Raw genomic sequence first — 27,461 nt, 5'->3', positions numbered from 1 at the left:
GAACAGAACTCTTTGGAGAGCTGCCTAAGAAATGCTTCTCATAAATCTATCATGAGAAAATTTCTTTTACTTATCATAATGTATTATGAATTGCTTTGAGTGGCAACCTAGACAGGTGGAATAGAATATTAGTGGGATATTTGGAAGTTTCATTTGGGGAAAAAAAGCAAGTCTATTTTGGAAATATTTGTATATGTGTGTGCGTGGGTGTATCTCACCTAGATGAGAATACAGAGCATGCAAAGTTGAAATATCTCAAACATACGAACACCACTGTAATGGACTGAGTCAGAAATAATTAAGATGCCCAATTCCAGTGGCTTTGGAGCTGCAAATTAAAAGGCGATGCAACACATGGAGATAAGAGATAGCAAAGTAAACCAGAGCACACTGTATGGGGGCAGGTCTGCAGCTTTAGGGAAGAGTTACAGCGTGAGTTACTGGGGAAATGATTGCAGCTGTCAGGCTACGGGGTGGCCGCTATAAAGGAAGAGGGAACAGTACTGTCATGAAGGAAAAAGAGAAGAAATAGAGCATCAGTGAACCGAAGGAGGGAACTGCTGTTGTTTCTAGCATTTTTTTAAGGTACTGTTTACAAAAACAACATCAGTATTTCTTGTACTTCTAGAAGGAGGATATTTTCCAGTGGGGGATGCCTAAATAAGTCTGAAACCTTTCTGCATACTGACATCAACATGAAGACCAGGAGGGAGGCAGCGTATTGCTGCTGTGGGTCGATGCTCAGGATGTAATGCCATCCTGGTTTGGAGTCAGTAGCCAATTCAGGCATGGAGAGCTGGTAAATCCAGCTCTGGGCCAGAATAATCTCTGTGCCTTGCCTCAGTGTTTCCCAGATGTTTGGGTCTTTTGTCTGGGGATTTTGGAGGGCAGCTGCTTCTGTGTTGAGTTTTTCTGAGTTTTGTTGGTTTTGTTTCTTTTTCCCCCCTCCCTGCTGCAGTGACTATCACCTTGGTAGAATGGGGAAACCCTTCATAAAAGAGTAATTGAAAGAGCTAATTTGGTATTCTGTAGGTAAGGAACATAGAGGGAATGTTAGTGAGATGAAAACCAAACAGAAAGAAAGAGCATAAAAATGAGACACATCAGAAATATGGTAGGAGCAGAATTCAGTTATTTCCGTGACCATCCTTGCCAGAGCTGTCAGAGGGTCAAAGCTGCCTGTAATAAAAGCTGATCTTAGCAGCCACTGACTTTCATAGTCTAACAAGAAATCTCATTTTTGTTTAAATTAAAAGAGTACATACAGACATGACAAGCAGATAATAAAAACTCAAGGAGAATGAATGCAGCACGGTAAGCAGGAAGGTGCAGGAGCTATTCCACACTGCCGACTCAAGCTTGGCACCGGTAATTCCCTGGAGATCCCAAGGGTTCGACCATCCTCCACTGCCTTTCTGCACACCAGGAGCATCATGGCCAGTTCTGGGTTCTGCAAAATCTCTCTCCCCATAGGCCAGCTCCTAAATGAGCTGTGAGCTTATGCCTGTATGGAGGAACCGTGTTTTTTTCCCTAAGAAACTCTGTTGGGTTTTAATTCAGCAGGATGTTGGTCCTGCAGATGTCTGGTGTTCTGATTTTAAGAGGTGATGATCTTGAAACAACTTTTATGTCAAGTCAGGTTAAGGTGAAAGCGAAGTTTTGAAATGCCATTTATGAAACCCAGAATAGGTAAAACAGTTGAAAAGATGAATGAAGAGAACTACCAGAAAGAAGTGGGAAGGAGGTTTCATCTGCTTTTCCCAAGAACACTGCTCCAGCTGGGAAGAGAGCCTCTGACTCCCTGCCTGTGCCAGCTCTGGAGATGGCTAGTGTAATATTAAAGGAGTGCAGAATTGGGCTGTGCACTTAGCTCTCCAGAATTTATTATGGCCACGATGTCATCGGGAAGATAATCACCAGCTGCTGGTGACCACCAGCTTCACAACAGATACTTTTCCAATGTGTCCTTTACATCAGTTTGTTTTATTGTGGCCTTCCTAATGATTGTTGGGCTAAAGCAAGTAGAAATTAGCTTTAGTCACTACCATTCTTTACAAATAATATCATAATCTCGTGTTGGGAAGGCGTTGTCAGTTTGCCAAACGTATTCTCTTTAAGAAGTTCTCATTTTGCGTTAATTGCACAGCTTGCAGTGAGACATGAGAGGATTGGAGTTCACTAGTTGCAGTGATTAAAACCTTTCTTAAATTTTTGGTTTAGGTTACATTGAAGAATCTTGCACGGTCCCTTGCCCGTTTGATTGCAAATTAAGCGATTGGTCCAGTTGGTCCCCTTGCAGCTCTTCTTGTGGACCAGGGGTGAAAGTCCGATCCAAGTGGCTTAAGGAGAAGCCTTACAATGGAGGTCGTCCCTGCCCAAAGCTGGATCTCAAGAATCAGGTGAGCGGCATTAAGTAGCCAACAGAAATCTCTCTGTGCTTACTGAATTTTTAAGTTGTGATCAAAAGGTACTGTGCTGGTGAAAGAAGTTAAAAACAGGAGTTATCTCTGGGACCACACCTTGTGTCAGATTTTGTAGGCAATCCTCGAGCTTCTTGAGGTTTGAAGTGGAGATGTTCATGTAACAGCAGAATTTGACCTGAAACAGCATATTTCTTTCATATAGGAAATTTTTATCTTCCAGAGATAAAAAGCCCCAGACAAATAATCCCACCTGGACAATGTGTAAGCATCAGAGAGCTCAGATGTCATGGATATTTTAAAACTCTTAAATTCTCTCCGAGGCTATGGTTGCTGCAAAAACATTCATTAAATATATATAGCTATTTTTAGCAACATTTCCCTTCAACACAAGTTCCCTTGAAAATTAATCTCCATATATTCAATATTGAAGTATCCCATCAGAGGAAAGTAATCTCTAAACTGCTACTTTTTTTAAAAAGAGCATCGATTTAAATACTATTTAATGCTGTATGCATTTCTGCAAAACTAATAGTGATTTCCTACATTTGCTGATTAATTCTCAACACTAATTAACACTGATGAGGTACTATGAAGTTTTGCCTGTCCTTTATTTCAGATTCAACTATGAAAATTAGGAGGACAGAAACAGTCATGCTGAAGAGCTTCGTATATATGTTATGAATAGATAGATTAAAAAAATGTTGCCTACTATGTGTAGAAGATCTTTAATAGTATTCATGCAAAGATTTTTTTTGTGTAGTGGCTTGTAGGTGGATCCAGTTGTTTTTCTGTGCAACTGCTGCAGCAGCAGTCATGTCCTGGGATACGGCATCACTTCTAACACCTGATTCTGAACTTGCCTCATTTCCTTCACAGGTTTTTTTTTTTTTTTCTCCTGTGAGAAACTTGGTAAATACTTTTTTTTTTTTTCCGTTATTACTACTTGAAATTCATAGACAGTAGCCTAACAGAAGCAGCAGGGACAATGAAAATATAAAACTGCAATAAAGTGTATGTTGTCCATACCTCAGTGCTTTTCTTAATAGATCAGACAGATCACCAAAGAGGCAAAATGAAATCCCATGGTAAGTCGTATGGCAACAATAAGCTGCTTTGTAATGAAAAGATACTGGGGTTTGTTACCCACAGACGCAGCAGACTACTTCCATTAAAAGTAAACTTACTGCTATAAAGTGTTGCCTATTCCCACACACATTAGATTTGCTAATTTCAAAAGCCTTTCAGAAGATATGAAAGGAAGGAAATTCTTTAAACTTGGAAATTACGTCTTTTTACGGTTTATCAGTGCACGGAGCTTTCCAAGTGCCATGACTGGTATTAATATAAATGTGGTTGGTGCTTTTTGCCTCTTCACTGGGAACACGTGTCTTGATGTAAAATTCGCTGAATTCATTAGAGGGTTCTAGTAGTGACACCTTAGAATTGCATTGAGGTCTGTTTCTTGAGATTTGTGACTTTTTTTGGGGGAGTGTTTTTTTGTTTGATTGGTTATTGGGGGCTTTTTGCATCTTTGCCTGTAGGTTTGATTTTTTTTTTCTTATTTTTTTCTTTAGGATAGAAACAGAAGCTATTTCCAGCTGGTTTAGCGCACAAATGAGTTACCTTTTTCCAATTTAGATTTATAAGATTGGATGAGATCCTACATATTTCAGAGCTTGTAGGGTCGGAAGAAATCGTGGTGCTAATAAGGAAAGTGTGTGCATATACATATGTATACATATGTACACTTAGGTATGTACACATATACACACATATTTTGTGTGTGATTGTGTTCGTTGCCTCCCCAAACGCTTCTCAATCCTTTGTGCAGTTCAGAAGGAGATTTGCTCTGCACCCACTGGACTGCGACTTCCAGCACAGACGTAGACGCGCTGAGGTCCTAGGGCACACTGCAGCATGCACACGTTGCCTGCCCAGATGGTAAACGAAGTTAGCTGGTCGCGCTGCTGTTTAGCTAAGCTGGACACATACCATTAATCCACTGCGAGGCAGATTGTCTTCTGTTTCCTCTGGTCTGGGTGGTGTTTAAATCCTAGAATAAAGCTCTGTAGAGTCTTTGTATATAAATATGTGGCATCCTAATTATTTTTATCTAATCTGGATTAAATACCTGCAGTAAAATACTTGCTTTTGTTTGTTACCAGACATGAGAAAGCTAGATCACCTTGGTGCTGGGATTTGTTCTTTCACTGGCTGCTGTGTTACATTGTGTTTCATGCAGTTGATAAAGATGTTAGATAACTCAGAAGCAATAATAAACTCCTCCAGGTGTTCCAGACTTCCCGTATTATTTCCTCTGGTATTTTTAGGGTTTTTAAAAATTATTATTATTGCTTCTGAGCTTGCGTCTTCTTATTGTTTAATCAGTTACTTTGGAGAACTCTCCATTTTCCAGTATCTTATAACTAAAGCCCTCAGTCAGTTTGTGTCTTTTTCTCATTAAGCCAAATAATCTTTCAGCCCTTTTCTTGTGAAAGGTGTTTTCTAGGCTTCTTGGCACACCCTAGTATGTCTTTTTTTTTCCAGTATCTCTCAGATATTTGACATAAGTTGAACTACAAAGAGCACTACTTGAAACACTATTCCAGCAGTTCTTTCTTACCATTTCCCACCGTGTCTGGGGCCCTGCCAGTACAGATACTTTAGCAAAGCTACTGCTTTGGAGAGAGCGGCAATTTGCTTGATCAGAACAATTTGTTTGATGAATATAAGTAATTATTTGACTTGTATAGACTGTTTAATAAAATACTGTCCTAGAGTCAGTTCAGTCAGTGTAGTGCAGCTTGCTTGTGTATTTAGGACAGAACTTTTTAGAAGAAGTTTAATTTTGTACAGAGATAATGATGTGTCCTGTTACTGCATGATATTCTGTGGGTTTTATGCTCTTAATTCCACTGAGCTTTTGGCTCTTCTGGAGTATCTTGAAGCCATTCTTTCCGATGTCTTCATCCCTCCTGTGTGTAGAGCCTCTCAGGCAGTCCACTCCTTTTGCAGTAGATGTGAGAAGTAAACTCAGAGTTAGGAGAATTAGGTCAGCTTTTATGTACTACTACTTCTCATAATGGACTAGGTTGAGCACTTCCAGACTTTATTCCAGGTTTTATTTTCTAATAGGGGTGACAAACAGGCTATGTGGGTTGTACGCACTTGGTATTCTGTTATAATCACTTGATTTGAGCTGGTCACTTCAGCCTTAAACTTCCTCTGTGTTATTGCCTTGTGAAATGAAAAGATGAATCTGAGGGAAGAGATGACAGTATTTTAATGCAGATCCGTGTAATATGTTGAATTACTTTCGTCTTGTACCTCTGAGTGTTTGAAAATTGTTGAAGAGTTGGCTAACTACATTTTGCTCCATCTCTTAAAGCAAATGGGCATTGCGTGTAGAAGCTGTGCAGCTCTTATCTGAGGATATGATTGCTTCTGAACAGCTGATTGGATTATGGGGTCAGCTGGCAGATGTTCTTGGCTGTGCAGCGCATGTTAAAAGAGGTTGTAGCATTTACATTTTTCTATTTCTGCTCGTATTTGAATGCATTTACACAGCATGCAGTTGCTAAGCTATTTAATATGTAGTTCTACATGATGAAAGGTTAAATATGAGTTATAGGGGTTTTATTGCTTGAATATTCTTTTATAGGTTTTTAGGATTACTACAAGAAAATGCATCTTATTTTAAAGACTCGTGAATTCCAAGGATTATCTTTTTATTGATTGCTCTAATATATATTCCTGTCAAGATTTTCCCTCCTTCTCCTTCCTCCCCCTCTCTCTCTTGCCCAGTCCAGCTAAAGGACAAATATCATAGCAAGCAGTTTATTCCCTTTATAAATACTGTATATATTTAAGCAAACATTTTTAAAGGATTTGGAGCATTTGTAAAGGCAGCCATAGCAGGAAAAAAATGTAATGTATTTGAAATTTAAACTCACTGCTTTCTTTAAAATGAATATTGTGTTCTTAATGACATTTTCTGGTGTTCAGTCTAGAATATGAGAAATATAGACACCTTGCACATTGCAATTGCAAGTACTTTCCCTGAAATTGCATACAGAAGTTTAACGGAAGGGAAAAGGAGGGCAGTGGTGCATTTACAGATCAGATCTCTCAGAAGCGGGTGTGAAGATGTATGAGTTTCTGGTAACCTTTTCATCAAAAATGACTGGTTTAGTCCTGCTTGTGCTTCAGAGGAAACAGGGTTTTTTGATCAGCAAAAAATGTGTCAAATTTCTGTTCAAAAGTGAAAATCTTACAAAATTATAGGCTTTAAAAACTCACCATTAGAATATACAAGATTGGATGGGCTAGGGGTGGAGAGGTGGGGGTGTGTGCGCGATCTTTCCCCTTTTCTAATCTGTAATCTTAGGAAAGGTCTTTTCAGGAAAGGCCTTTTGTTAAGATGTTTCCAGGGCTTTTCACACTTCAATTCCTAGAAAATGCAAAGAAAAATGACGTAGTAGTAGGCAGAGTAAAGTTTGACTTGCTCACATTCAGTAGCCAGTTCTCTGGGCAATGTTGGGCTCACATTTGGCAAGCTAAGTTTCCGTGATCCCAAAATGCCGTTAAACTGTATCAGGAACCCTACCTAAGGAAGAGCAGTGTAGCATGGCTTATGACAGGACACTGTAATGAAACAAAGTAGATTTTTATTTAGGCAGGTAACTGCTCTAGGAGCAATAATTTTGTGTACAGTAGTTTCTGAATAAGCAACATATAACTGCTGTATTTCATCTGTTTTTCATCCTTCAAGTTATATTCCTGTCCGTACTTCCTGATACGAAGTATTTGCAACCTCTTTCATTTATCTTTGTCTCCTGTCTGACTGTGTATTATAGTGTTTATTCTCTTAATCTGGAGTGTGTCTGACTATGAGAGTTTATTTTCATGCTTTGTTTTGGTGTAATACTTGGTTGTACTCTTCCCTTGCATAAATATGTCTTTTATACCTACATACATATGTGTGTTGTATGAAGTGTTTTCAAAACTGTTAGGCTCCTGTGTTAGAAGTTAAGTTTGAACGCAGTGTCTTTCATTGCTCTCCCTGAATTAGCTCACATCCAATCCCTGGATAGTGAGTTGCACCTTTACCTTTCAGTATCAGAAATTGGTCTTCAAGAATATTGTTAATAATGTATTAGCTATAAATAGCTCCTGCTTAAATAATTTCTTTTATAACATAGATTTCTAATTGTCAGAAAAGTCACTGAACTTTTTTGAGGCACTCATAAAATCTTTTCCTCTCACTGATTTCAGCTGCCAGTAGTTTATTTCTAAGCCCAGTCCTGAGCTGCTGTCTCAGTAGCATTGACTGTGTAAGATCTCTTTCTGTGGCATGCAAGGACATGGCTGACCTGTATTTTCCTCTGACTCTGTCTATCAAGACTCATTTGCTATGTGTGCAACTTAACTTCTGGAAACAAAAATTATAGAATCTTTAAGGTTGGAAGATACCTCCAATATTATCAAGTCCAACCATCATCCCAACACCACCATGCCTACTAAACTGTGTCTTGAAGTGCCATGTCTACACATTCTCTGAATGCCTCCAGGGGATGATGACTCCACCACTTCCCTGGGCAACCTGTTCCAGTGCCTGATCACTCCTGTCCAACCTAAACCTCCCCTTCTGCAACTTGAGACCATTTCCTCTTGTCCTGTCACTTGTTACTTGGGAGAAGAGACCAACACCTACCTCCCTACACCCTCCTTCCAGGTAGTTGTAGAGAGCAATGAGGTCTCCCCTCAGCCTCCTCTACTCCTAAGACTAAACAACCCCAGTTTCTTCAGCCGCTCCTCATAAGACTTGTGCTCCAGACCCTTCACCAGCTTCGTTACCCTTCTCTAGATGCACTCCAGCAACTCAATGTCCTTCTTGTACTGAGGCCCCCAAAACTGCACACAGTATTTCAGTAGCCTATCCTTAATCTTGGTTTTACCTTCAGAAGATCTGTTTTCCTCCCACTCTGCCTTCAAGGAAGGAATTACAGCACAGAAAACAGTTGTCCGCTGATTCTAGTGTGGTTTTACGGTATTATAAAAATGACAAGTTTTTTGCCTGCTACACTAATGTGGGAGAATTTTCAGTGTCAAAAAATAGCGAGGGCCTCCTGCTTCCCTTACACTTTTCTTGCTATGACTGGAAGTTTTGATACTAAACAGTAATTTAGTTCATTAAATGAGCAAAAGTAGCAAGCCAAGTCTGTGCAGCCCAAGCGCTATCTCATCTTCCCAAAACAAGCGTCTGGAGAGTCTGCCATGTGAGCGGGTACTGCTTCGCTTCCTAAGGAAAATACAGCCGTTTCCCATGGTGTCTTTCAGGATGGTAACCCGGTAGCGTCTACTCTAATTCCTAGCACATATTAGTTTTTTATGCAGCTTCAATAGCTATCCACACTTGATTTTCATTTCTCCTACGGGTTTTCTGTTGAATAGAGAGTCGTATAAACATATTTTCACAATTTCCACTCATGAAAAGCTTTAGCCTTGCAAAAATTTAGTAGTTTAACAACTTCCTCAAGTATTTTTGACTTTGTCTTTTTTTTTCTGTATAGCTCCTTTAAACTTCTCTATAATAATAATGCATCTTGATATATGATGTATTGCTATGTCCTGTAATTGTGAGAGTGCATTTGCACTTTGTGAAATTAAATATCATACAATGCCAGTCTCCTTCCCTAGAATTACTCTGAATCCACAAAATTTAGCAGCCTTGTGCTAGTTGATTAAACTACGTTTGTCTGCCTACTACAGCCCCATCAAGTTCTTCATGAAATATGTGTCAAAGCAGGACTTTGTACTGTAGAAGACAATGATATGTTTGCCTGTCTGGAACTGAATATTTACTCATTTCTGATTTAAATACAGTTCCTACATTTGTTGTAGAAAAAAAATTAATTATTTAATATGAGAATATACTGCAAAATATAGTGAAAGAGGGGAGTGATACCAGAAGTGCTTTGTCCTGTTCATTTCTCTGCAGAGGAGATGGAATTAAATGGAAAATCAGCTGTAGAAGGTTGGGTGGCCCAGTGGAGAAAGTATTAGCATTTCACCTAAGGAAGTGAAGTTAAATTGGTTTGGGCAGTATTTTTTAAGGAAAGAAGTTTGATTTGTGTTGAATCTCTCGTGGACAATATGTCATGTTGGAGGGCCAGCATAGGCTGCGTGTCATAAATCAGCGTGACAGCATCTAACACTGAGACTGAACTTACTGTTGCTTGTCTTTGTCTTAGGAGCAGGAGAACACAGAGGATTGATGCCTTGGTTATTCCTTGGCAGCAGATTTAATCTTGACTTTTTTTTTTTCCCTCCTTCCTCTTTTTAGAAAGTTTTCTATTTCTTTTCTGCAAAGTTTTGCAGTGTAATCTGTGCACAGTTTTAGGTTCACAATTGTTAAGGAAGGGGAAATACTGCCTAACACTTAAAATAAGGACCTAGCTTCTGTTCTAATTGGAACAAACCCCCCCAAAAAATTCAGAATAATAAATGTTGGTATGTCTCCACCTTTTCATATGGTAGAAGATGTGAAAAACAGCTATTTGGCATCACACATTTTTATCACATGTGACTTAGTCTTTAGAAACAGTGAATTACAAAGAAGTATCTCTTCTCTTGCTTTTCGAAGTTAAATTAAAGTTTTGACACATTTTCCTTCTCTTTTCTGTCTTTTAGAATTTCTTTGTGTACAAAATTAGTTTTCAAAATATTGTCTGGTTGATTACAAAACAATGTTTGCTACAATAGAGTACATGAATGGAAATTTCTTTTGAAATCAATTCTAAGTCAAGTAATGAAATGCATTACAGCAATTTATAGTTATATAGAACCTGCCACATAATGATTTCAAAAGTTTTTGAAATGTGAATGCAACAAGATATTGGCAAGAGGTTGAACGGGAGTGCACCAAGCAGAAGGCAGCCCAGCGTTGTGATCTGAATCTCGGTGCAGAGCATCCAACCTGAATGAAGGTTGGGTCGGTAAATGAGGTACTGGCATTGGCCCAATTTAGCATCTACTACTGTCAGAAACCGATGTGAGGCTATTCTAGGAGGCAGCTTTAAGAAGACACCATGACAGTCTGCCCCAGCTCTGATGTTGTGCAAATTGCAGTAGAGAAATGAGTTTCCTCTGCAGGACAGTGTCTCATATATCCTTTTGTCAACCAGGTATCTGTGTGGCTCATCCAGAACTCTGTACTGAGATCTTCTGTGCTGGCTCTGCTAGGTATTCAGCTCCAGCTTGGTTATTAAGATTTTGGTCACTTTTTTTTTTTCATTTTTCCAGTGGACAGACAGTAGTGTCTTTTAGAAGGACTGAACTTTCTCATAAATATATAGCAGTTTCTGTGTGTCCTCAGTTTAAAATTGACCACATTTGCGTGATTGGCTTTATTCTTAGAGGAATAGAGTTTGTTAAAGACGGTCTGACTCCCCTGCATGCTATGAATATATCCTGAGCATTCAAAGGAGAAAGTTCCTACTTTCTGACTTTCCTTTATGAACGAGAGAGAATAATTGGAAATGAAGTTGCTGTTCAATCAGAGAGAATGGAAATGAAGACGTGTGCTCTGTGAATCCGTCTGTCAGAGCTACTGGGAAACCCAGGAATGCTCAGGTACCTTTTGCAATAACCCTGATCTTACCTTTTTAAAGTGTTTAATATTACCGTGTTGTTCTGTCTACAGCAGTTATCATTGATTAACACTTAACAAGTGTTAATTTTTTTTCTGATGCAGATGTTTCTTGTGGCCATTTCCCAGAAATTATACCCATCTCATTTGTTTGATGTGCTTTGTTTTATGCTCTGGAGCTGACTGATAGATTCAGGAATTGATTTTATTTTCTTTTTGTGTTGTTTAATTGGTTTCCTCCTCCAAGACAGCAGAATAAAAGTGCAAATGACCTTCTGTATTCCTCTTGATCTCTTCTCACATGACTGGAAGGATTGTGCTGGGCTTGCCGTCAGCTAAATGTGTGCATTTGAACTGTAAGTTGAATACATGAATTTTGCATCTTTTTTTTTAGGTGACAGCATCAGGATCATCAGCATTACGAGATTGCTTGCTGGAATATAAACTATTTTGAGATTTTTTTACTTCAAGGCCCAATTACAGCTTTCTGAGCAGTTGTCAAATGCAGCCCCCGTGTCAGGGAGGTCTGTGGTTCACCAGGGTTGTTTTCCAAAAGTTGAAATTCATTCTAGTCACATGCAGGTGGGTCTGGGGAAAGACGGGAGAAATTAAAGCTGTCTCCACTGTACAGCTGTCTGGGGCTCTCCCTGCCTCCTGGCGTCCCTGTTTTAGCAGGGACATTAAGAAAAGACTTGCAAATATGAGTTTGTGCTAATTCAGCTAATCATTCCTTGTTACCTATAGATCGTGATGCGTCTTTGGGTTATAAATAAGTGTGTTGCGGGCTATAGCCACCGGTAGAAAAACTGAAGACAATTGGATCTTTATGTATGAATGAAATGCCGAAGGATAGATTCTTCTTCTGCAATAAGATGTATATTCTGTCCTGTCTGATTTTATTTACTGCTTCTCACTTGAGGAGTGCATAAATCAGCAGTCCTGTGTAGTCTGTTGTGATTTATTGCTTAATTAAAAGTTATGAGAGCTTTTAATCCATACATAATTTATATTATTTTTGAGTCAGTTGTTTCCTGTATTGTAACTTAACTGGGAAATTTACATTACTTTATGAAGGGAACGTTTTGTGAGCCCTCGTATTCACTAACAGACGGAGCACACAATACTGTCTCAGATGTTCCAGATTGACTTCAGAGTTCAAACTCAGAGCCAAAGACAATTAAATATTAATGCATTTAATAAAGTTTACCCAGCATCAATTATAGTTTGATGGCAAATACGGTCTATGTGTTTTTTGGAGTTACAGATTAATTTTAAAAGAGATGGGGCTTATTTGTGGTTTCACAATAAACAGATGTTAGCTACAGTTTAATAATTTTAAAAGCAGACTTAAAATGGTTATTTACATTTTAATGGAGAATTAATTTGGCTCTAGTATTGAACCACATGCTGCTGTGAAAACAATAGAACAACCATTTTTAATGTTTTCTTTTAGATTGATTGTTGGGTAATTATTTTTTTTTAGTTGGTAGCTTACTGTTGTGTTTTTTCCTTAATTAAGATTATAACCAGCATGCATTATAAAAACAGATTTTTCTCCATATGAATTACTATTGAAGAATAAATATAATATGCAAACTTCAGTTTTTGTAGGGATAGCAGAGATGGCTAACTTGAGAATTTCTGCAAAATTTTTTAAAAAAATTAACTGAACAGTTTTGGGTTGCGTGTTTCAGAGCACTCGTCTGATTTGAACTTCAGTAGATTTATCTCCTTCTTTCTCAAATATTGTCTTTCTTATTTGAAAACACGTTCTAGTTCCACTAGCAAAGCTTTGAAATTTCTGAGGAGGATTTGGTGTCCAATCCTGGTATTATACATTTCAGGTAAAAAGAGTTCATGTCAGTCTGGATTTCCTTGATGGCAAGTCGTTTTTGTCATGGGTTTTGGAAGGAATAAGAATTTCGTATAGCTGAGAGTCAGCTGCCCTCTGTTGGTTAGTTCAGCTTTGCTGTGATTTTGTTGTGTTTCTTGTGACTTCTGGTGGGATGGATGGGAAGAGCCTTCCCTGAGTCCCACCTGTTGGTCACGTCTTTGAAATCAGTGGGGACTTTCCAGTAATCCACCTCAGAGGTATAACCGCTGCAAAATGCTCAACTTCTCTTAACCTTGCTTTTAAGTTTTGGATTTCCTAAATAATTTTGTGTGTAATTACAGTGTTGTCAGTCAGCAGTCTTAATTGTTTTTGGAAAAAAAAAAAATTGTTCCTGGATTTTTAAAAATTTCTTTAAAAATTAAATTTTAGAGTCATTAATAAAAATAATGAAATTGCTTTTTACTTAGTGAGAATGGTAATGTTTTGCTATAAAATTATGCGTAAAAATGTCCCATGCCTTCTTTTGGACAAAAACTGTCTTTTGGATAGTCAGAAAGATTTTATCCAGACTGTTCTGCAGGAGTTTGAGAACTGGACAATTATCATTAATTAGCATGAACTTTGGCAGTAGAAATGCTAAACCAAAGAATATCTGTAGCTCTGCTACTCAATCTACGTTCAACATTTTATTCCAACATCTATTCAGTTTAGGTGTCCTTTATGCTCTTGTAAGTTAGTTTTAAACTATGACTTTCCATTTTAAATGATGACTTCACTAAATAAAGATGAGAATTTTTGCTTTTTTTGAGTAAGTGATGTTATGTGGTTCATGAGCTTTCTAATTAACTGCCAGGCACAAAGATATTTTCGAGCTTGTTCTGAGGAGTCTGAGTGAAAAGAGTAATGTTGAAAAATAGTGAAGTTTAGCAGTCTCTTCTAAGCAAGTTTTTGAAAAGTAATGAAAACCTAGTCATATGCTACTTTTATAATATCTTGTTACATATGTATTTAACTGGTGAAAATAATTAATAGGTATTTGTTAATGCTGTTATGTAGCTTTCTATTTAAAACAGGGAGTTTAGATTTTTCATTCAGTCCTCAGCGTACAGGAAGACGTGTGCTCCTTGGTCCGTGTTTTCAGGCAACGCAGCTGCAGTGTCCGGGCCTTCCTGGGGCGCCTCAGTTGGTTCTGGTTTTGGTGGGAATGCTTAGTGGTCTCTAAGGCCAACATACGGCCTTTTATGAATGCACAAATTTTCAAAATTTCTTAAAATAAATCCAATCTGTTGCTTTAATTTAAATTCAGTGTACTCTCAAGTGACCATCTGGAACGTGTATTTGTGTATGTAAATCATTCTGGTGACAGCTAAGTGGTACTGTCTTTGCTGCCGTTAATCCAGTTGTTAAGGAATTACTCCTTTGTAACTAGGGGTCTGGACCTGGATTGAAACATGCATGCCAAATTTTTGTCCATCTTGTACATGATGTCCTCTTTGAGAAGTTAAATCCTAGCTTTAAATCCAAATTTAAAATGCAAGTTTTGATGTAAATCTCTGTCATATGTCAGGCCCAGGGATATTAATTTTTGTTAGCGTAATGCATTGTAATTGATAACACTACAGTACAGCAAACTAGCGCTTTAAATTCTGGTTTGGTTCAACATGTCGTTCAGTTAGAGTTTGATTTACAGAATGTAATGATGTTGCTTTTTAATAAGGCTCAGATCTCGTTAACGCTTGCTACAGGACAGAGGATTTTGCTCCTCTGGACATCACAGAGAGGGGCCGCAAAGTGGTGCTCCTTCCGGGCTGCTGGTTTGGAGCCTGACGCTTCTAAATGCCTGGGCATTGATGTGTTTCCCTCGTGTTGCTTCTCCTCAGCTAGTAGCTGGTTGTAAAGTTGGATAGTAAATAAACAGATTTATATTTGTTGGAAGACAAACATCAGTGAGTACTTTAGCAACTAGAGTAGCGATAGATATTCATTAGAAAATCCATCGGAGAAATCAATTATACTTTGAGTTTGTCTTGTTGAGAGAATGGAAGTACTCAGTCCGTGTAAACCAGATATTCCTTGAGTGATCAGCAGGTGGGCAGACAAAACAGGCTTTATGGATAGTCTCACAGGTGAGTAAAATAATAAGAAAAGATTAATTTTCTGTTCTCCTGTTCCCAGAGCAACCATTGACAAAACAACTGTTTTTTTGAGAATGAGATACGGAAGATTGTATCTGACAGTGCACAGTACGTACACGACTCATCGTTCCTAAGAAAGAAAAGTGATGATTAAACTCAGGTTAAACATTTGCATATATTAGAGGTTTTTCTTAATGCTCCTTTCAGGTCAGTGTTTGATAAACGACTCACAGATTTTCATCGGTATTCTCATGTCTTCATTTTTGTATAATAAATATCCTCTCAGGAGCTGTATGCAAACAGCAGCCTTTTCAGTGTAGTTACTTAGTGCATAGGAAATTCTAGGTACAAGTTGTATTTGTGTCATATCTACATGCTAACCTCAGAAATTAATCCCAGCTCAAGGAAGAGTAAATATTTTTTTTTTACTTAATTTCCTTATTTTCACCCTGTTGTACTAATGTAGCATACCACAGTACCTGAGAGCTTAGCAAGGGAAAGCTACACAGGTGATTTTTTTTAAGTCATTCACATGACACCGAAATGTTTACTTCTTTTTGGAATAAAATGTTCATTTTATACAGATTTCTTTTAGTCTGTATGCTATAGCTTTTATTTTTTCTTTCTTTTTTTTTTAAAAAAATCCTTTCTAACAGGTTGCACCACCTGTTAAGACTGCAGATGCCTCACAACACTGATTCTATATACAAGATTTCTATACACCTGAATGAAAATTCCTTTGTAATCAAATCAAAAGAACAATCAGTGCCTGACAGGTATTGATTTTTGTGATGGTGCTATGTTTAACACCAAGGATGGGTCTCTTTTCTTTCAGTTCCTAATGACATTAAGGGAGTGATTTCATTGTCGTGTCTGGTTGTGCAGAACAGGCTTGGACAGTAATTCTTCTTGCAGCATCCTGTATCAAAAGGCTAGGCTTGAAACTCAGTTGTGAGAAGTTTGGGTATGAATCCAGGCTCTACATGGCTTGTTTCTTCTTTCCTCCCTGTAATTCGTAGTAAACTGTCTGTGCCTGCACCAGTGATTGGTACTTTGTGAGTGCCGGGATGTGCGCTCCAGCTGCTCAGCGCTGCCCGGTCGGGTGCAGTTTATGACAGCTCTTCGCTTCTGGAGCACGCCCATAAATCCGTGGCATATTGTGTGACAGCAGATGCAAACACCAGTTTTATGTCCTGTCTTCCAGCTAGTGTTTTTCTAACTACTGTTATTCTAACCAAATGTTATCCCTGTAGTGTCTGGCCTAACTCTCATGATTTAATTAAATAAAGACAAATTCCAATTAACTTTTAAGTCACCCAGAATTGGCTCTGCTTTTTCAGAAAGTAGTATTAATTTACACAATATTTCCCTTTTTTTTTCTTTTTTCTGTCTATTCAGTGAAGGTGAGACCTTTGATCCCAGTCACATGTAAAGTCCTACAAAGTGACCTCCCTATAGAATAGCCAATTATTTCATATACCAGAAGTTTGCATATCTTTGCTGGATTGGGATCTAATTTGCAGACTGGGGAACAGATGAAGTTTGACTCTGAAAACAAAAAGATAATTTTTTTGGCATGAACCAATGTTTATCGATGGAGTTAATAATGAAAGGAACAATCAGTCTCCACATGCTTCCCTGAAACGTGTCCAATAGCATTTGTGACGCTGTTGGAGCATCTTCTGAATGGTGAAATAAGGAACATTTGTTTTTTAAAAAAGGTTTTGTGTGTTGCGAATGGGAAAAATACAAAAGTTTGGAACATGTCTCAAGGTCACACAAATATAAAATACTCTCTGGATTGTATTGCAAGCGTCTAAGGGAAAGGAGTGCACTTCCCAGGAATGAATTACAGCAGAACTAACTGAGGCCAGAATAACCTCAGATAAGGTAGTTCTATTTAATGCAAAGTGAAAATATTGTCAGAGGGCCATGCTTTGTGTTTTCCCATTGTAGCTTCAGTACTGTCCCTCCATTAAGTTTTTTGAAAAAAAAAACCCACCACTTTTAGTTCATTTTAATTATGTTGTGTAACTTACAGTGTGTAAATAGTTAGACTTTGCTCAGGGAAGACCTCCACTTTTCAATTTTACCATGTAAAAGTGTGGCTGGCTTTTATTGCTATATTTGGCATGTATAGGAGTAACTGAATTATGAAAAGTAACCTATCTTTCCTAATTTGGTAGGAGGTAAGTTCTCCTATTAAATGATAGCTTTTTTCCTATTTCCATTAAATTCAGTTGATTAAAGCTCCTAATGGCTTGCATGGAAACTCAAATGGACCACTTCTGTGATGCTTCCACCTGGCTTCCCACGCTGGCCTTCCGTGGTTCCTAAACTGAAGCTCTCAGCACTCAGCATTGCAAACAGCATGAACTGGAAAAAAAAGAAGCATTTTTGATCTAGAGGTAGTTACTAAGAGCAAGGTTTTTTTGTTTATTTTTAAATTACATTTTGTAGCAAGCTGTAAAAACTGAGAGTTTATCTTATTTTGTGTTAGCCATTGCTTAAATCAATCTCTTTTCTTTGATATCCCAGAACTACCTAAACCCAGTTAACGACTGCTAAAGACAAACCTTGATTCATTGCCTACTTCTAGTCAAAGATCACGTTTTCAGTGGTCTTGAATTTAATTTGCATTTAATTTGAGGTTTCATCAAGATAATTGTCTGTTTGGTTCACTCCTGTAATTGAAGGTTTGCGAGAAAATTAAAGTGTGATCACCCCTGGGAGAGGAGGAGTGCAGCAGGTATTACACCACCTTCTTCCACGTTCACACGTGAAATGCTCGTAGTATTTTCCCAGGATACAGGACTTATTTCTCTGGTGTAGTCACAAAAATTGCACACAACTGTATTGGCTGGTGGAAAACATTATTAAACTCTGCCTTGGCATTAGGCAGATGATCTTCATTACTCCGGTGAAAATGCTGGCCCATCCTCTCCTGTTTAAAAAACCTTATCATTCCCAGGCTGTGAGTGGATAGGTATTTTTTTCCTCTTGTCTTTGCTGAAGTTTCCATTAGTAGTAAAAGCTCTGCTCTCTGGTATTTTCTTGCCCTGCAGACTATAGGGGGAAAACATGACTATTCTCTACTGATGAGAGAGCCGTCCCTCGCAGCTTTCAGTTTCCAGACGCATCAAACCCTTTTAGCCTCTCCTTGCAAGAAGGGAGCTTCATTCTCCCTGATATTTCTCTTCTGCATTTGTTTCTGTTTGAATTTGAGAAACTAAGTGTCCGGATTCCTACACGCTACACCAGAGAGGGTCTCAGCAGGGCTTTGTAAAACACCAGTAATTGCATCCTATCTTGTAAGGAAATTCTAACATAACACCTTCCTGGACTGCATTTTCTTCTGTTTTATTTCACAGCCACATCACATAGTCTTTTGTCTTGTGATATACCCCTGTAATTTCCCAAAGCTAATTTAAAAAATAAAATAAAAAAAAAAATCTCCAAATCTGTGCTCGGTACTGCTGAACTGCAACCTCTCTCTGGTACCCTGGTCCAGGTGCCATGTGGTTCTTGCTCCATGCCATCCCACTTCTGTCTGCATAAATATGTCATTTAGCTTCTTGTCTTCAGTAAAATTTTAACAGGACCATAGCTATTTGCGTGCCGGTATAATTGGTGAAATATTAACCAAGACTGTAAGACCAGTCCTTCGGCAGTGATGCTAATCACTTCCCTCCAGCCTGACATTCCCCATTTAATATTGCTGTTACTGTCCTACCTCTAGCAGTTTGAGACCAATTTAAAATTTTTGTACTAATCCCCCATCTTCTTCAATTTAACTAATAACTTCCCAGGTGGCGTGATTTTAGGGCTTTACCAAAATCAGACAGCTGAGATTGATTTCATTTCCTTTCTCTGGAAAGTGAGTTTTCTACTCTAAGAAAGATGTCAGATTAGTCTTCTGTGCCTCACCTGTATTAAACCTGTCTGGTATTTCCCCCCAAATTCTTTTAGCTTCACTGGCTTTGATTATTCTTTCCTTAAAAATTGTTCTCAAGTTTTGCTGGTGCTGAGCTTAGAAGAAAGGGCTTTTACTTGCTCTGATAATTTTTTTTCCTCTTTCAGTATAGTTATGGCATTTGTTATTTTGGATCCCCTGATATTGCTCTTGTTTTGCTTGATTTATTTAAGTTTGCTGCTCCACGTGAAGTTTCGTGCGCCGGTTCTTTCACTAGTCTGGATGGAAATTACTTAATTCCTCATTTTGGACGTCTGTTTTCTTGAGACGTGTGTTCATCCCGACCATGATAGTTTCTATGTGGTTATCATAATTTACCTCAATGATAATTGAGGAACATATTAATGTAATCTGGAGTTACATACTGTCTTTAATCTGTATTCCAGCCTCAATGTGTAGTAGCTCCACTTCTTGGCAGGTTGTCATTCCACGTAGCCAATGAATCTTTCGTTGCTTGTTTTAATATCTTCTGAAGCAAACCCCTTGACTAGGCTTTGGTAGCTGCCGCCTCTGCTCTCCTCCTTGGCCATTCATGAGTTCGAAGGTGAGGCTTGTCTCTGGTGCTTTCTTCATCTCCATGTGAACTCCATTATCACCACAGGACTTGTTCTGTTTGTTGATCTGCTTGACAAGTGAGGACTGGGCACGTTGCTATCGAGTTTTCTTCTTTGTGAGGTGTGGATCCCTGTAAATATTGACATCTCTGACTTGAAAGACTCCAGTCTCCTTCCCCAGGCAGATCTTTCAGCCTCTGGACTAGTGACTTCCTTGGATGGTTCCCTCGCTGTGTAGAAGTTGCTCTTTTAAAGCCAAGAGCTGTGACTGAACATGCCAGCCTGCCTTTTCTAAGGGTTCTGCGAACACCGCTGAATACTTTAATTTCCAATCAGCATATAATAATATACTCCAAATTTATTTTTATAACCAGCTCTTTTATTCCTCTTAGATATCAGAAAGAAATCTAGAATAGCATCACCTTCTTATTTCAATGGCTGAATTAACCTGTCAGTGACTGCTTTTTTTTCTAGTATGATTGTTAGCAGCATTTGTTCTCCAATAAATGAGAAGTCTTGTTAAAAAATAGCTCTCTAATAACACTGCTTTTACATTAAAATCCAATTCTGGAGGTCTGTGGCGTGTTGCCTGCCAGCATTATCACAATGGAGCCATCACAGTGTTACTCTCTGGTCCCCAGATAGTTTCAGCCTGGTTTTGATAAACTTCTTCGGTAATTTAATTCACCAGATCTCATTTACTTCTCAGTCTGATGAATCTCCATGAGTTGAGGTAAGTCCCTCCTGATTTATGTGTCTATAAGAAGAAACTTAAAGATGTCATCTTTATTTAAAGCCCCTACAGCAACCGAAAGCTAAATTTTTTAAATCACGTGTCATCTCACTTTTTAGTCGTTTAGGAAGAATGTTGTTTCCTCTGAGGCTTTTTGAGGTGGAGTCATCAAGAGTAAGGTGTGCACTAGTTCCTATGGGTTGACAAAAAGAATCCCAACACAACTGCTTAGGGCTTCTCAGTCAATTTACCTCCCTCCTCTCTTTCTGAGAAGAGATGGAGAGGAAGTTTGGGCTTTGTGTCATTTACTGCTGTTTACTTGGATTCTTGGCATTATCCAAAATTTCCACCAGTGAATGTTAACACCTCTCTATATCACGATGTATTCCTTCCATCATGCATTCACTTATGCTCAGTGTTCAACCTTGCCACTCTTAAATTAAATGGAAGATTAAGAATTGAGCTGCACGTATCATCGTGGGAAAAGCAAAGATTGTTAGCAGTTGGTGTTTGATGAGTAATGTTTTTCACCTTGTAATTAAATAAAATGTGTGAATGTTTATTCACATGAAAAATAAAATAAGAATGCGTGATGCTGGCCAGGAGGTCTTTGAGAAAATTAATTAAGAGAAAAATTTTCTTAGAGGTACTATGGAAAAATGAACTTTACAAATTAATGGCCTGGATGCTATTACTGAATATGGTTTATAGCAAGCAAATATAAATATATGCAGGTTCATAACAGATAGCATAGAAAAGTTTAAGAAGAGCTTTCAACCATTGGTTTGTCCTGTTTGTTCTCTGAAAATGTTCACCTTTGGGGATAGTGGCTGCGAGTTCAAAGATAATTAAGACAAATAACCACAGAAATAGTTTTCAAAAAGATCTTCATTTAAAAATTGTGCAAATCTAGGAAAAAATGCCCTTTTTTCCTGTTGTAAAATACCATTGTCATTTTTTTCCCCACTTAGCCCTCAAGCTGCTGAGTGTTGAAAGGTCAGGCTTGACAGTCTCATCTGGGAATATGTCGTCACAGAGTAGTACAAAATGGACAATGTCAGTGGAAGTGTCTCTGTTCTGTCTCACCTATCTGCCTGTCTCAAATACACTTAAGTGGCAAATTATCTGCAGCTGGAATAGGGGTCCTTCTGCATATTCATTTCACCTCTGGTCTTCTGCCTCAGGTTCTTGTTAGACAGCCCAGTCATTTGGTATGGTGGTGGGTTTCAATAAGGACACTCATGCACTAAACTTCAGCTATACACAGAGAGGGCTCCACTGCTACATTGCAGTGACATTCCTGAAGTGAGCGCTCCAGATCGGATAAGAAGTTTGAAATAGGAGAGACCATGATTATGAAGGAGCTTTCTAAACTATAGACACCCTGCCTAAGAGTTACATTTCTTTTGTTCCTTTCCTTAAAGATGTTTCCTAGAACTTGTTTCTCCTTTAAGAAGCAGATAAAAGCCTGTTTCAGAAGAATATGTGCGTCTTTTACAAGAGAGAACCTATGTATTGTGATGCTGCTTATAGTGAGTATTAGAGAGACATTGAACTATTTTGCAAAGCTAACAGATGAATTCAGATCCTTACCTAAAAAAAAAACAGATGAGAAAATTTGATCAGATCAGACTGGTTTAGATAAAAAGCTAATGAGCGTGAAGGCTAAGTAGTGACTGCCAGATTGGGTTCATTGTTTGTATGGTGCTTTGGGCTGAAAGGTGGCCATTTATGATATGTGACAATGACAGCTTTATTAAAAGAAGCATTGTTTTGTTCCCAGTACAAATATCACAAGTATCCAAATCCCCTAAACAACTGCATTCTCTTTTTAATTTGCAATTCCTTTTATTCTTTGTGACTCTTCTAAATTAGTGAAGCATTCTTCTGTTCGTGGCATAAAATACACTTCTTTTTTTTTTTTTTTTTTTTTCTGTGCATTGACTCTTACCAATAGCTCAGACACTTCAGTGTAACTCAGAAGGGGATAATAGACTAAATTGTCCTTAAGCAATTGCAGTTGTAACTATTTCATGTGTTATTGTGGTATGTAAATTTGATTCTCTGCTGGGTCCCATGGACATATCTTCATTTTGACTACTGGAAGGCAGAGTAGGATAAATGGATTAAAGTAGGAGAGCTAGCTCTTAGCGCTATTTCTTATCAGTTTTATGGTAATGCCTTCACTGATGCAGTTGCTGTGTATACCCCTAAGACAGGTTTCTTCAAGAGTGGTTGCCTATCAGTATAGAACCAAATGTAAAAAAAAAAAAAAAAAAAAATCACAAAACAATAGGAAAGGATCAAAGAGCAATGAAAAGGGTGGTAGTGCTGAGATTGTTTGGTCATGCAGGTTAATAGTAGACATAAATGGTGATGCTATTTTTGTAATGCTGTTTTTTGAAAGAACAAGTACAGTAAATAGCAGCCAGTATTACCGAGAGTCATGCAACCTGGTGTCATGTCTGGCTGGTGTAAGGAGGGAGTGGTGAGGCTTACAGCAGGAGCGGATCTTGAGAAAATACTAAAAGCTGAGAGAGGGAATGATATTTCATATTAATTTCAGTTAAGTATTCCAGGTGGACGGCATAAAGAACGGTATAGCAGAAGTTCAGACGTGAGTGCTCCTCGCTGGTGTCATTGATAGAGCGAATTGGGGCCAACTGAAGTAAGAGTGAGATGGGCTAAAATAATGTGTTGGCTGGAGAGGAACACTTCACGTATGACAGTGTAAGTACCAGTTGAGAATGGAAGTTGAAGCCGTGGGGGAGATAAAATTAGCCATGGAAAAGAGGAGGAAGAAAGAAAAGCAGGCTAGCTGAGGAATAGCTCTCCTGTGCCCCATAAAATGGAGGATAAGTGGAGGGAGCCAACTTCTGAAAGGCATAGCAAAGAGACAGCTAACTCCTCTTCTCTGTATAGTTATTCCTTGGTGCAATATGTATATATAAAATAATATGTAATGTCTTTGGATGAGAGATCAGCTTTTTTGTTCCTGGTTCAAAGCTCAGGCTTTTAAGACCGTACAAACACAAATCACCAGTGACGTGCTCTGGCAGGAGCACTATATCTAGATAGTACGGAGTATACGTACTCTTGCCTCTCTGGCCAACCTGGGACAGCAGTTTTGGATGGCAGCTTTGTTCCCATGCTGGAGCGTGCTCTGGCCAGCAGGGACACATGGCTTCTGCCTTTGCAGATGGAAGTACCTCTGCAGGGAATGTTTCCAGCTAGAAGGAGGAGCAGGGGATGAAGTTCTTCATCCCCAGCAGGAAGGAAAATTTGCTGCTGGCACTTAGCTCATAACTTCAGGAAGTTTGGCCCATCCTGGCATAGACCTGTGTCACGACCACATGCTCTCAATTAAGCTTTTCCTGTTAGAATGGTTAGATTACTGATTTTTTTTTTTATTAAGTGTTTTCTTGCCAGATTACTCATTAGTACAGAGTATGGAGAGAAGCGAAAACACAGGCAGGCTGCAGATGGAGATGAGTGGTGTGTTCCCGAGGGTGGCAGTCAGCAGGACCCTGGGACCAGCCGTCTGGGCACGAGGGAACGTGCTGGTATTGCATGAGGGGGATCAGGCAGGAGAGGCTCTGCAAGGAGCCAGAGTTGGCATTCCGTGGGCTGGGAGAGGTACATGGAGGAATGGATACTCCCTCCAGCTAGCCAAAATCAGTGGCCTCTAAAATACAGTCATCCCTATCCTTCCACCCTTTCCTCCTGAAACTCTCGCTGGCTGCTGTCAGTCCTCTGTGCCCTCTCTTGGGTCCAGCTCTGACACTGGATTCAGTTTTGCAGCCTGTAGAGTTAGGACACAATAACTCATTCAGTTTTGCCTACATTACTGAGCAGCCTTGGGCTGGCTCGGGAGGCGGGTGGGTATTTAATTTGACAATTCTGCCTCTGTAAGCTGGAGAAGAGGTTCTCACCTGCTAATGCAGGTGAGCAATTGCCAATGGTGAACTAATCTCCTGAAGAACAGTAATGTCAGGTTATACCCCAGACTTCTCTCTGTGGGATGATACTGCTCAAGGAAATTAAGCCTAAGAGATAATTAGACAACTGTCTTATTTTAAATACCGATTAATGACTATTGCTTTAGTGCTGCTCTTGCTCCACTCATGTGATGTTTTTAATATGACAAAGGAATTATGATTAGTGCTTTTTGGTTTTTAATGTTCAGATGGTTTAAATGCCCCATAATAATCGCTCCGTTTAGTATTCAGCATAACTATTACAGAGATGTAATTGCACTTTGGTGTTGAAAAGAAGACACTGGGATCCCAAAATGATCGTGAATGCCTTTTTCTGGTAGCTTAAATCAAATCCTTAAATTTCAAAGTCCTTGGCAGCAAGTTTTAAGAACTTTAATTAAAAAATAAGTCTTCCATAAATAAATCAAAGCTGAAAGACTAAAAGTTGTTAAAGGAGTTACTGCAATAATTGCAGTAAAAAGTACAGTGGAATATGTATCAGAAGACACAAGTAAAAGCAGCAGAATAAGAAAACAAATTCAGATTCAGGAAGCCTGTAATCCAGCAGGGTTTGTACCTGTGCAACATACAAAGTACCTCCAAGATTTGTAATCGTTATTCTCATGACATTAATGTATTTTAGATCTGATTCTGCAATATCTCACATTCTTGGAAGCTGGGAGTGATTTTCTCATAGAATTAAAAAAAAAAAACCACAATAAAAATGAGAGCAGGCTCCAGCTCTGCAAATTTGACTGATCCTTGGCAGAAGCAAGAGATGTTTGCATGTTTTCCCTCTCCTGCCTCAGAGGTGGTATCTTGCATGCAGTAGTTAGTTTTTATCTCACCCAGCTTGTAATTCTGTTGCTTTGTCTGTGTTAGGGAAAAATATTCCATTGTGGTTTTGCAAACTGTGTTAAGAGTCAAAGGAGTGTGAACTCAAACCTTCCCTTGAAAAGAAGAATCCCCCCAGTGTCTGTGCAGGACCGCCGTAAGGCACAGAAAAGCATCTCTGCGTTTGGAGTCGCAGAACGTGCTGCGAGGCGTTTGGCAATTTGCCTAAGAATTTTTTATCTACGGTCGCCTCTCACAAGAATTACAGCTCTCCCACGCAGCCCCACAAGCTCTGCCTCTCCTCAGCTACATCAGCCCGTTGAACTTGTCCTTGCTGCTCCCTCCTGCCAGTGTGAACCCCTGTGGTTGCTGTGGATGTGCTGTGGGCTTGTACTGCCTCCCGTGACAGCTACAGCCACCCACTTGCTCCTCTCCTCCCCGCACGCCTTGTGCGATCTCCCGCACTGCCTATGTTCGTGGACAAAACTTCCCATTCCAGAGCCTTAAAGCACTACCTTACCCTCTCTCAAATACCATTTTGAGATTATATCCCTGCTGACATTATTCTGACAATTCATGAGAATCCTGGTTTTGGTGAGTTCTTTTCATTACATTCTTTTCCATATGTTCCCTCTTTGCCTCTGCCTGTGTCCTGCTTGGCAGAGGCTGTCGTGATCTTGCCATTCTTCCAGTTCTGCAGAAGTGTTAATAATTATTTGTTTCAGTGTTGTTTTTACTGGTGGTTTATCTGATCTTGTCCATGTGTTGATGTACCATAGGTCCTTTATGGTATATAGGATATACCACTATATAGGATCATCTTCAGCTGTCAGTCTCTGCTTCCCTTCCTCCTCCATTTACCGTAAAGCTAAATATGGGTGATTGATGACCCTCATCAGCTTCCTGGCGTGGCATTTTCCACTTTTTCAGGATGATCCCAGAGATGTCACATCTAGTTAAACAAGAGTTAAACAAAAGCTAAACACATAATTTACCACTCATATAGGGCTGTCTGCTGACTCCTATGGGAAGGCGCTGAGGAGGGGATAGAAAAGGCTGGCAGCAGTATGGTTTATGAGTGGGTAATTAGCAGTAGTGAGAGTGTTTGACAGCTCCTGACCTTCCCTGATGTGTTACTCAGGTAAGAATGAGATGGAGAAAAAGACAATAGTTGAGTATTTTGTTTTCCCATGCAATTTTCTATGCTCGTCTTCCATGTCGGTAGGAGAAGTAACCTCACTGAACTCATTGTTGATAACAGTAACATACAAGAATAGCTGAGGTATGGGAATAGAGCACTGAGCTCTAGGGAAGAAGAAACGGGAATGGAAGAGCTTCTAAGGTAGGATAAGTTGGGAGTTAAAGGAAAATTGGAAAAAAAAAAAAGAAGATACTGGAGATATTCCCATTAATCTTTAAAACTGTGAGGCTGACATTCTTCCAGAGTCAATGGAAGGAGGTGAATGCCTATAGGACATAGGCATAGAAGGCTAAATTACAAGGTTTTAATACCACTATTTTATTGTTATGATCCGTAATCTTATTAATGCATTTTTAAAATGAAAGAAAGTGTCAGGTGTCAAGAAGGATAAAGGGTAGGTGGAGAGCTTGAACATCTGTTAAATGTTATTTTCTGTTCGTTTTAGTTATAATTTTGGGTGGTTTTTCCCATCTTGATTCATTATTTTTAGGTAAATGAGATTGAAGCTTAGCACTAAACTAATTTTGGAAAGAAATTTGACTGCATTCTCCCTCTCTTGCAGAGGTGGCTTGATCTCAGTAATGCAATTTTTTGCATTAATGCATGCACCTTTTTGTATATGGTTATTACTTATTTGCAATGCAGTGAGCAATACAGAAGACTGTAAAGATGTGTCCTCCACTGTGGATTACTAGATTAAAGGGTTTGGCCATGATGGTGGCCAAACCCATTTTTTTAGCTGTTTAAGTATGGTTTTTTTGAACAAGTACAGTGCTGTCTTTATTGGCCAAATGTCTTTAATAAGAGCAGCTGCCTTTTCTTGTATTGTTGTGTTACTGAACCTCTTGTGTTTTTGACAGGGGCATACGCATGGAAGAAAAATTTGCACATGCAAACACAGCTCTCCGTTATTGGCAACTTACGAAACTTTGCAAATGTAGTAAATGTTTGACGATGTCTGAATTCATTTTTTCATAGAAAGTCTGTAGAATATAGAAAAGTCCTCATAGAGGCATCCAAATATAGTTCGATCATTTTCTTCTCTGTTAAAATATGTCAGAGTGATGTCTGGGAAATCAGTGTCTTCTGTTAGTGCAATGCTAAACCTCAGGTGCCTCGCTGGCAGCTGACCCCAATATAATTGTAG

The 27,461-nt window shown here is 38.9% G+C and overlaps 1 protein-coding gene across 1 annotated transcript in view; it reads left to right on the top strand.

The window, feature by feature from the left end:
• THSD7B (thrombospondin type 1 domain containing 7B) overlaps positions 1-27,461 on the top strand; it is a 260,791-nt gene that overhangs the window by 179,062 nt on the left and 54,268 nt on the right. The window contains exon 14 of the mRNA XM_086750826.1: positions 2,221-2,399. Coding sequence (XP_086606952.1) covers positions 2,221-2,399 — 179 coding nt within the window. The remainder of the gene's footprint in view (positions 1-2,220; positions 2,400-27,461) is intronic.

The sequence above is a fragment of the Chlamydotis macqueenii genome, chromosome 6 (assembly GCF_036417535.1).
Source record: "Chlamydotis macqueenii isolate bChlMac1 chromosome 6, bChlMac1.mat, whole genome shotgun sequence".
Lineage (NCBI taxonomy): Eukaryota > Metazoa > Chordata > Aves > Otidiformes > Otididae > Chlamydotis > Chlamydotis macqueenii.
The sequence above is the reverse complement of the archived record's forward strand: the minus strand, read 5'-3'. Positions and strand labels throughout refer to the sequence as shown.